Raw genomic sequence first — 12024 nt, forward strand, 5'->3', positions numbered from 1 at the left:
TTTCCCGGCGGGTCGTTCAACGTGTCTACAACCAGAGGTGTAACACACGTGACCACAAAACGCGACGTCAGAAATGTGGTCGGACAAAGGTCCTGAGCGAGAGGGACCGGAGACACGTTTCACGGCTTGTGAATCAAAATCGCTTCCAAACCCGACAGGAAATGCAGCAGGCAGTGAATGGTGGTCCATCCCAAACCTGTTAGAGCGAAAACATTGCTACTGAAACTGCTTGAAATGAACATTTGGAGTCGCAAGAGACCATTGCTCACACAGGCACATAAGGCTGTACGTTTTCAATGGACTGGAAATCATCGAACGTGGACAGAAGCTGACTGACATTTTTGCCAATGTTCAAATGACGCACGTCGTCGAGTGCGTCTAAGGCTAAATGAAGCATTTCATTCTGAATTTGAGCAAGGTCAGGTTCAAGCCGCAGGTAATGTTCAAATGGCTCTGAGCACTATGGGACTTAACATCTATGGTCATCAGTCCCTTAGAACTTAGAACTACTTAAACCTAACTAACCTAAGGACATCACACAACACCCAGTCATCACGAGGCAGAGAAAATCCCTGACCCCGACGGGAATCGAACCCGGGAACCCGGGCGCGGGAAGCGAGAACGCTACCGCACGACCACGAGCTGCGGACCCGCAGGTGATACTGTGACGCTCTGGGCGTGTTATGTTTTGAGAATGTTTTTCTTATCATGATTTGAGCCATCTCCCTGAAGTGACCACTTACATAAACAAGCATGTTTATTTAAACATTCTGAATGATAAGGTATTGCTTTTCAGTCAACGCCTCCATGATGTGTATGCTATTGATGCTCCTATTTTTCAAAATGATAACAGCGAAGTTCATAGGGCTGGAGGAATATGTGACTGGTTTTCTGCATACTCCCTGACCATATTACATCCCGACTGGCCTGCAAAGTCACCTGACTTGAACCGCATAGAAAACTTGTGGGCCACGTTGGAACAGCGGGTAAAACGCCGACATCGGCATCCCCGCAGTGTGATGGAACTATGCGATCAAATCCTCAACGAGTGGCTTAACGTGGATGCGACGTACTTGCGCAACCTTTTGGAATCACTTCCCAAACGAACACAGCCGGTTATGAAGTCCAGCTGCGGAATTACGTGGTATTAAATGACGCTTTTCTAGAGGTGACTAATTTTTTTGTCCAGTGAGCTTACACACCGCTTAGACACATCAATGCGCCCACCTTTCAAGAGCCTGAGTGAGCACCTTTTGCAGCGTGGACGGCTGTGAGACGAACAGGAAGAGTGTCAGTGCGGTTCTTGAAGAGACAGAGATGTGGATCCAGGTCGACTCCAATGCTGTGGCCAGCTCCACTACGTTTCTCGGTTGAGGAGCCATGACGCGAACATACTGGTCGAGGTGGTCCCACAGATTCTCGATTGGATCTAAATCCGGCGAGTTTGATGGCCATGGGTGTACGGTAAACTCATCATGGTGCTCTTCAAACTACAGTGCGCGCTGTGTGACACGTTACATTGTCCTGTGGGTAGATGTCATCGTGCTGAGTAAAAACAAACTGCATGTAGGGGTAGAACTGGTTTCGAAGGATAGATGTATACTTGTGTTGATCCACTGTTCTTCCAGAATGGGAGATCACACAGGGAATGCCACGAAAATATTCCAGAGAGGATATGCTCCCTTCTGCATCATGGAACCTTCCAACGATTGTTGCTGGGCCATACACGCCAATGGCTATCTGTCCAATGGCGAATAAAAAGCGATACATCTGAAAAGTACACTATCGTCACTCAGTGGACGTCCAGCTGTGGTACTGGCGTGTAAGTTTCAGCCTTCATCGCCGATGAACAGCAGTCAGTATAGGAGCATGAACCAGGCGCCTGCTGCGGAGGCCCATACCCAGCAACCTTCGCAGAACGGTCGATGAGGAGACACTGTTGATACACCTTGGTTCATCTGGGCAATCAGGTCCTCAACAGTTGCACGTCTTTTAGCCCGTACACATTTCCCCAGTCTTCGTTCACCGCTGTCGTCTATTGCCTGTGGTTTACTGCAGTTACTTCGACACCAGTTTTGGATCTCGTCCTTTAGCCATGGACAGTATACTTTAACTAAGGCAGATGCAAACATTTTACAAACTTAGTCATTCCAGAAATGCTTCTACACTGGCCCGAAAATCAGCCCTTTTGACGTCAGATAAATTGCTCCGTTTCTGCGTTAAGACATTGATCGCACTGTTTTCGGCGTCCTCCCGACATGAATGAAAATGAAACATTGTTATTTTTGTTGTTGTGGTCTTCAGTCTGGAGACTGGTTTGATGCAGCTCTCCATGCTACTCTATCCTGTACAGGCTTCTTCATCTCCCAGTACCTACTGCAACCTACATCCTTCTGAATCTGCTTAGTGTATTCATTTCTTGGACTTCCTCTGCAATTTTTACCCTCCACGCTGCCCTCCAATACTAAATTGGTGATCCCTTGATGCCTCTGAACATGTTCTACCAACCGATCCCTTCTTCTAGTCAAGTTATGCTACAAATTTCTCTTCTCCCCAGTTCTATTCAATATCTTCTCATTAGTTATGTGACCTACCGATCTAATTTTCAGCAGCGTCTGTAGAACCGCATTTCAAAAGCTTCTATTCTCTTCTTGTCCAAACTATTTATCGTCCCTGTTTCACTTCCATACATGGCTACACTCCATACAAATACATTCAGAAATGACTTCCTGACACTTAAATCTATACTCGATGTTAACAAATTTCTCTGCTTCAGAAACGCTTTCCTTGCCATTGCCAGTCTACATTTTATATCCTCTCTACTTCGACCATCATTAGTTATTTTGCTCCCCAAATAGCAGAACTCATTTACTACTATAAGTGTCTCATTTCCTAATCTTATTCCCTCAGCATCACCCGAGTTAACTCGACTACATTCCATTATCCTCGTTTTCCTTTTGTTGATATTCATCTTATATCCTCCTTTCAACACATTGTCCATTCCATTCAACTGCTCTTTCAGGTCCTTTGCTCTCTCTGACAGAATTACGATGCCATCGGCGAACCTCAAAGTTTTTATTTCTCCTCCATGGATTTTAATTCCTACTCCAAATTTTTCTTTTGTTTCCTTTACCACCTGCTCAACATACAGATTGAATAACATCGGGGATAGGCTACAACCCTCTCTCACTCCCTTCCCAACCACTGCTTCCCTTTCATGCCCCTCGCCTCTTGTAACTGCCTTCTCCTTTCTGTACAAATTGTAAATAGCATTTCGCTCCCTGTATTTTATTCCTGCAAACTTCAGAATTTGAAAGAGAGTATTCCAGTTAACATTGTCAAAAGCTTTCTCTAAGTCTAAAACTGCTAGAAACGTAGGTTTGCCTTTCCTTAATCTATCTTCTAAGATAAGTCGTAGGGTCAGTACTGTCTCACGTCTTCCAACATTTCTATGGAATCCAAACATCTTCCCCAAGATCAGTTTCTATTAGTTTTTCCATTCGTCTGTAAAGAATTCGTGTTAGTATTTTGCAGCCGTGACTTATTAAACTAATAGTTCCATAATTTTCACATCTGTCAAAACCTGCTTTCTTTGAGATAGGAATTTATTATATTCTTCTTGAAGTCTGAGGGTATTTCGCCTGTATCATACATCTTGCTCACCAGATGGTAAAGTTTTTTCAGGGGTTGCTCTCCCAAGGCTATCAGTAGTTCTAATGGAATGTTGTCTACTCCTGGGGCCTCGTTTCGACTCAGGTCTTTCAGTGCTCTGTCAAACTCTTCACGCAGTATCGTATCTCCCATTTCATCTTCATCTACATTCTCTTCCATTTACGTAATATTGTCCTCAAGAACATCGCCCTTATATAGACCCTCTATATACTCCTTCCGTCATTCTGCTTTCCCTTCTTTGCCTAGAACTGGGCTTTCATCTGTGCTCTTGATATTCATGCAAGTGGTACTCTTGTCTCCAAAGGTCTCTTTACTTTTCCTGTAGGCAGTATCTATCTTACCCCAAGTGATATGCATCTCTACATCCTTACATTTGTCCTGTATCCATTCCTGCTTATCCATTTTGCATTTCCTGTCGATCCCATTTTTGAGACGTTTTTATTCCTTTTTGTCTGCTTCATTTACTGCATTTTTATATTTTCTCCTTTCATCAATTAAATTCAATATTTCTTCTGTTACCCAAGGATTTCTACTAGACCTTGTCTTTTTACCTACTTGATCCTCTGCTGCCTTCACTACTTCATTCCTCAAAGCTACCCATTCTTCTTCTACTGGATTTCTTTCCCCCATTCCTGTCAATTGTTCCCTTATGCTCTCCCTGAAACTCTGTACAACCTCTGGTTCTTTCAGTTTATCCAGGTCCCATCTCCTTAAGTTCCCACCTTTTTTCAGTTTCTTCAGTTTTAATCTACAGGTCATAACCAATAGATTGTGGTCAGAGTCCACATATGCCCCTGGAAATATCTTACAATTTAAAACCTGGTTCCTGAATCTCTGCCTTACCATTATATAATCTATCTGAAACCTTCTAGTATGTCCAGGCCTCTTCCACGTATACATCCTTCTTTGATGAATCTTGAACCAAGTGTTAGCTATGATTAAGTTATGCTCTGTGCAAAATTCTACCAGGCGGCTTCCTCTTTCATACCTTACTCCCATTCCATATTCACCTACTACGTTTCCTTGTCTTCCTTTTCCTACTGTCGAGTTCCAGTCACCCATGACTATCAAATTTTCGTCTCCCTTCACTATCTGAATAATTTCTTTTATATCATCATACATTTCATCAATCTATTCGTTGGCATATAAACTTGTACTACTGTGGTAGGTGTGGGCTTTGTATCCATCTTGGTTACAATAATGTGGTCACTATGCTGTTCGTAGTTGCTTACTTGCATTCATAATTTTTTATTCATTATCGAGCCTACTCCTGCATTACCCCTATTTGATTTTGTATTTATAACCCTGTATTCACCTGACTAGAAGTCTTGTTCCTCCTGCCACCGAATTCACTAATTCCCACTATTTCCAACTTTAGCCTATCCATTTCCCTTTTTAAATTTTCTAACCTACCTGCCCGATTAAGGGATCTGACATTCCACGCTCTGATCCGTAGAACGCCAGTTTTCTTTCTCCTGATAACGACGTCCTCTTGAGTAGTCCCCGCCCGGAGATCCGAATGGGGGATTATTTTACCTCCGGAATATTTTACCCAAGAGGACGCTATCATCATTTAACCAGACAATAAAACAGCATGCCCTCGGGAAAAATTACAGCTGTAGTTTTCCCTTGCTTTCAGTTGTTTGCAGTATCAGAGCAGCAAGGCCATTTTGGTTAGCGTTACAAGGTCAGATCAGTCAATCATACAGACTGTTGCCCCTGCAACTACTGAAAAGGCTGCTGTCCCTCTTCAGGAACCACACGTTTGTCTGGCCTCTCAACAGCTACCCCTCCATTGTGGTTGCACCTACGGTACGGCTATCTGTATCGCTGAAGCATGTAAGCCTCCCCACCAATGGCAAGGTCCATGGTTCTTGGGGGAAAATGAAACATTCTTTCTCTTTTAACACTCCATAATATCTGCCTTGCGCCAATTTGAACGTGGCAGCTTTTTTATTTGAATGGAATGGTAGCGGGCGTTATCCATTACTATAATTGACCCTTCTTCCACCGCAGACAACAGTCGAATAAACCAATTCATTTCTGAATGGCTGTCAGATTGGCAAGAACTTTTGTCACCACGAAAAACTAGTTTGACCTCTGGTATGAAGCCTGTGGTTAATGAACCAGCGTGGCTGAAGATTAATCGGCCACCTCTACCAGTAGGCACTTTCAAACTGCCGTTTCCTTTGGAGTCGTGCCACATATACTTGTTGCCGTGGTTCTGTGAAACCCAAGTTTCATCCAAGTACACTACAGGCCTGGTGTTTTAAGCATGCGAGAAGTGCATTGTACGCAAAAACTTCGCTCTTGCCGCTGCAATGTCTCTGTGTTCCATTAAGAATTTCCGTCCGCCATTACACTTCTTGAATCGGAAACCAAGCAAGTATAGAAGATGAAGAACGGAGGTCTCTGAGCCCGAGTAATTTTTTCACGGAGGCCAGCCTATATTTTTTTAGCATTGGATACTCTCCTCTGTCGTAATATCCAAGTACAGTCCTACGCATCAGCTCTTTGTTAAAATCGTCAAAGTCGGTTGATTTCCGTTCACGTTCGTATACCTTTCTTGGAGAATCGAAACACTCACTCATGTCTGGAGATTCTGCCAATGACACAGATCTGATAGTACGTCCTAGAGTTGATTTGGAGGCACCACACACTTTAGCAGTAAGTTTATGAATCTGCGCATAATTTGAGTTATTCCTCGCTTCTTCATTGTCGGCCAGATCAGTAAAATACTTGAGTACATTCTATACGATAATTTTCGATTGTTTACGAATGTCTTTCCGCCCTTTACGCACACCGACCGGAGGAGTACAAAAAGTAGGCCGTTGCTCCTGCATTGTTGTTCACCACCGAACACACGTCAAAGCGCCTTTCTAAAGACAGTAAGACACTGAGATCAGACGTGAACACTCAATACAGCACGGTAACACTGAGCTTTCACCTGCTCTGGCGTACCGCACTGCTAACGGTACCTACATGGCAACAAAGCCGAGAGGCGGGCGAATCACAGCCCGCAGCCCATTGGGGACTCTACTTTCGCGCTGGCCTCTCTAGTCCTGCCACCTGCTGTCTGTGAATGGTTAGTGCAAGATGACGTTGAACATGGCGGTGTGACTGGACTGTGTGCTTTGTAACTTGTGCAGCACCTACTGCTGTACATGGGCGATACTGCTAGCATTTAACAGTGCAACACCAGAAGAATGGCAAATAATGTATTTTACTTACTGTCAGCATATGGTATAGGGGGAAGAATACCTAATTAAAATTATAGGTGATTTGGGGCTGTACAGGGTGTGAAATTCAGTACACAGAGCTGCCACTTGTGGGTGCAAGAACAGCTCTAATCCGGATGGTCACAAAGTGGAACTGAGCATGGATGACATGAACCACACCTCTTCAGCTTTATGCCCCAATTCAACAGCAGCTCTGGCTGCGAGTTGTGGTATACCACGACCAGACGTTCTCAGTGAGTGAGATAGGCTGGAGAGCGCTGGGGTCGCAAATCACATTAACCAACTCGTCCTGTGTGCCAACGGTGCTCTCTGTCGAGAGGTCAGATATTCCATCCATGTCCATGTCAGTGTTAGCTGCCTTGTGCCACGTGAGGCCGCCTTTAGGGTTTTAACAGCACATGCAGCGTGTGGTATTGCATTATCTTGCTGAATAAGAAAAAAAACGCCACAGAGACCTCGACTATGGGGTACAGAAACTACCTTAACAGGTAGAAAATGTATTGGATCTCGTCGAAAATATTAGCTATGCGCACCAGAGGTGATTGTGTTATTACCCAGAGGCGCTCTGCACCATCAGGCCACGTGCTGGCCCCTTATGATTATGACAAATAAGCTGTCAACTTTGGTTTCCTGAAGAGTCATTGCACATGTATACATCCATGGTGATGCTGTACCCGGTCTGAGACTCATCTGAAGAGACAGCACGCTGCCTCTAAAGAAATGGTTCAAATGGCTCTGAGCACTATGGGACTTAACTTCTGAGGTCATCAGTCCCCTAGAACTTAGAACTACTTAAACCTAACTAACCTAAGGACATCACAAACATCCATGCCCGAGGCAGGATCCGAACCTGCGACCGTAGCGGTCTCGCGGTTCCAGACTGTAGCGCCTAGAACCGCTCGGCCACTCCGGCCGGCATGCTGCCTCTCCTCTTGTGTGCAGGGCTGTCGTTGGTTGCACTGTAGTCGGCAAACCTCTCTGTCAAACGAAGCCGCAACAAGTATACTTTGTTCATATTAAAAGCTTTGTGGCATCAACAGCATTAGAGCAGAAGTTGTGGCACAGTTTCCATTACTAAAAGTGCAAGTATTCCAGAAGGTATAAGGTTTAGAGCAATGAAACCAAGTCTGCCATCAGTAATTGTACCTCTTGGTTTCACTTTGGTAAAAAGAATACAAGTGTCATTTAATGAAAGTAATTTTGTGTTGAAAGTAATGTTTGTTTACTTGTAGAGATTATGCATTCCTGCTCATTGTGTCAGCCCTTGACATGAGTGCATCCCTGGCAAATTGCACTTTTCGCATTTTGTTTCATTCGAAAATATATGAGGTGGCAAAGTTAGTGGGACACCCTCCGTATATAGACGAACTTACTCCGGCATTCTTTGTGGAGTTACACCTAAATGCATTTACTTAACCAAGCGTGTAGTTCACTTCATGCTGAAGGTGACGTTTGTCGCACACCGCCTTCACGATTTTTTTTATTTTAATGGCCGAAAGTGCCTGTATGCCGTGACTCTGATATTGGTGCTCTTCTTTTGCAGTCGGGAGGTTTCGCAAGTCTGCCGTACTTGATGAGGCTACTCTTTGGAGTTGTCTTTAGCTCTGTGGGCGACTGGATCCTTTCAAAACCAAACAGAAACAAGATCGTGGTCCGAAAGCTGTTCGTCATTCCATGTAAGTGAAACTTGGTCTGTATAGTTACTTATGTTTCAGGAAGCGTTTGCAATGGATGTGTAGCTATCTGTACAGTTCTACTGTTGTCTTTTTCCTGAATCTTCTGCATGGTAAGATAACCTACAGCAATGTGGACGCCAGATTTCTCAAAATTGAGGTAAGCCTAATTCGTCTGAGGAACGTTCTCTTCGGGGAGCACTATTGAGAAAATTTAGCGAACCAGCATTTGAGGCTGACTGCAGAACGATTCTGCTACTTTAAACGTACAGTTAGCGCAAGGACCACCAAGATAAGATTAGAAAGATTAGAGTGCGCACGGGTCGTATATACAGTCGTTTTTCTCTCTCTCTATTCGCAGGTGGAACAGGAGAGGATATAACTAATAGTGGTACAGGGCGCTCTCCACCATGCACCGTACAGTGGCTTGCGGAGAGTGTATGTAGATATAGGTATAGAAATTCAGGGTAATTGCTGGGTGCGGCGCTTAAATACGGACAAATGAAACTTTTTCTTAAAAGCAGATTTATAGAAACAAAATACAAATTAAAATGAAAATCCTTTTACATATAAGTAGTGGTATCTCACAAGAGTAATATTACTCGATGTAACTCCCCTCAGCCGCAATGACCGCCTCTAGCCTTGTGTCGAAGCGATCGCATGCACTCCTTAAAACAGCGCTGTCCATATTCGAGAATGCTGCTTCGATAGCCGTACGTATAAATGCGACGTTAGGGTGCCTCGTCTTATTGGCGCTATGCTGCAAACATAGTAGTCGACGGGGTTCAAATCCGGACTATTTGGGGGCCAGAACTCCTTTAACTAGAACATGTTAAGATTACCCGAGAGCCAGTTTTGGTCTAAATGGCTCATATGAGGACCTCCTCTGACATTCGACGCACTGTTTGCTCGCTGACATTCAATACTGACGCCAATTTTCTCAGCTATTGCCCCGTGCCCTCCAAAATCAGCGCCTGAGCCTTTTTTTTTTTTACTGCCGCAGTTCGTGGCACAAGTTTCCTCGAATGGGGTTTCCTCGCCAGGTTAGCGGAACCCTCCCCAGACTTCTCTGAAGCATTATATTTGGCCACAATATCGTAAACAGTTGGTCTCGGGTACCTGAAGAATCGAACTATTTCAGTCGGTGAACGACCAGCGCGAAAGACTTTCGATAATCGCGCCTCTTCGGTTGTACTCCGCACTTGTCCGTAACATCTTGGCCATTTTGAGGTTCTGACTGTTTACTAGATGCCTATGGCCAATCGCGACCCCCAGCGGAACTACGATATGGCGGGAAATTCAAACTGAAATTTGTCCAGATTTAAGTGCCGCACTCTGCATGTAGTTCATGAAACATTTCAAAAAAGGTACAGATAAATGACCTAGAACAATGCTACAGATGACACAGTTTGTGAAAAACAAATTCTCAATTTTTTCATAATGTTTATTGATGTTCAATGGGTCCACCTTTAGTCACACGGCACACATCTAACCGGTAGTCCAGTTCCGCCCATACCCCACGCAACATATCAGGAGTGACGATGTCGCTAGTCTTCGAGGTTCTGTAGTAGAGGTGGAACATGAACGCTATCAGTGATGTAACCCCACAAGAAAAAGTTGATAGGCGTCCAGTCTAGCAACCGTGTAATGGTGGCCACTCGAGTAGCGCCAGGTCTGCAGCCACAACATGGCGTATCCAGTGATGTGGCAAAGTCTCATTCAGATAACCTCGTACGTGGTTGTGGAAATGTAAATGAGCGCCATCTTGTTGAAAGATGAAATACTTGCTATCAGTTTCAAGTGCAGCATGTCGAGATAGGTGATACCATTGACAGCTCTCTCACCATAGAAGAAAGCTCCACAGACTATCTTGTTGGACATGATACAGAACACATTAACTTTCTTAGAATCCTGGATATGTTCGACGGTTGGATGCGAATTCTCTGTCCCCCAAATGTGTGTGTAGTATTTGAACATCTTTCCTAAAAGACGATAAGTGCATTCGTCACTGAAGATCAATTTGGCTACGAAGTTCTCTTTTTCTAGATGCTTCTGCAGATCAATCCAGAAAGGTAGACGGCGCAATTTGCCGTCATGGCTTACAGCTTGCAGGGGATGCAATTTGTACATCTTCACTCATAATCGCCTGCATACATTCTCCATACTTTTGCCTGAGGTATATATTTTTTTTTTAATTTCATTTTGTTCGCTTCCTCTTCTCGGGGCGGACGTCGCAAGACATCCGTTTATGTTCGTTGTTGATCGATTAACTCAGTTTTTTGTTACAGAGAGCAGCTAACCCTCTGACCAAACACGCTGAGTTACCGTGCCGGCTATTTTTTTCTTTCGTTCGTTGCATCTGCTCGGGGCGGACGTCCTGAGACACCCGTTTATGTTCGTCGTTGATCGAGTAACTCAGTATTTTTTATTGCAGAGGGCAGGTATATTGGGTTCTGCGTTTGTTAATTAGGTAGACTTTGTGGGACTTCGCAACATCACGTCTCTCACCCAGCCCACTACCTGTTCTGACAAGTCCGGTCGGCCCCACCCTTTTGAATCACACAAACCACCATCCTCCTCGAATTTCTTTTACCATTTCACTAAACTGTTGTAAACCAGTGATATCTTGTGAAACTTGTTACAGAAAGCTCTTTCTACACTCGCTGCCGATTGGCAGCGGCCAAACTGTAGCACACAAAATGCTTTCTCTGTTTGCTTGGACACCATTTACAAAACTACTGTTAGTGGCGCGACTATCGGCGGTTTACCAAATTAATTTGCCGGTACCAAGTTCAAAATAAATTTTGAGACTTTTTCTTTATAATGTTATTTATAACATTATCTTTTTTATAGCATTTACCTGTACCGAACACAGTTTTCAAACCTTCCTCCCGCCCCCCCCCCCCCCCCACCCTCACCAATACATGAAAAATCTTCCTCTTTTTGTTAACAAGCACCAGCACCCTCGCTACTGACAATCAGTGGTAAAGACTCGTCAGAAGAGTTGTGTTCTTGACACCAACAAGGGAAGTATTCCAGCTCTAACAGCTAAAAGCGATTACGAATGATTTTAAAACTCGGAATATGTCTGTTCTACCATCCATCAAGATCATTTATCCAAAAAACTCTCCATTTGTATACAGTAGGTGCTTGAGGGTCAACAAATCTTTAGGGTCAACAAGCACAACTTGCTGAAGGAACTGTACCATGTAACAGACAATTATGACCAGCAGATTCACAGGAGTCGTAAATGAACTACAATTTAAGAAAAAAGCTAAAAATTTGTTTGAAGTAGTACATGTAAACACATTTTAAATATAATCTGAAATCACTTCTTCTGGACAACACCTATCTCACTCGCGAATATTTCATTTAAGACAGGTAGCATACGTAATACAGCAAAAAATATCTTACGGACATGTGTTTTATTTGTAATGTGT

The 12024-nt window shown here is 43.9% G+C and overlaps 1 protein-coding gene across 1 annotated transcript in view; it reads left to right on the top strand.

The window, feature by feature from the left end:
- The window catches only part of LOC124803171 (putative inorganic phosphate cotransporter), a 127277-nt gene that overhangs the window by 87019 nt on the left and 28234 nt on the right, over positions 1-12024 (top strand). The window contains exon 7 of the mRNA XM_047264354.1: positions 8455-8587. Within this exon, the coding sequence (XP_047120310.1) occupies positions 8455-8587 (133 nt within the window). The remainder of the gene's footprint in view (positions 1-8454; positions 8588-12024) is intronic.

The sequence above is a fragment of the Schistocerca piceifrons genome, chromosome 6, assembly GCF_021461385.2.
Source record: "Schistocerca piceifrons isolate TAMUIC-IGC-003096 chromosome 6, iqSchPice1.1, whole genome shotgun sequence".
Classification (NCBI taxonomy): Eukaryota; Metazoa; Arthropoda; class Insecta; order Orthoptera; family Acrididae; genus Schistocerca; species Schistocerca piceifrons.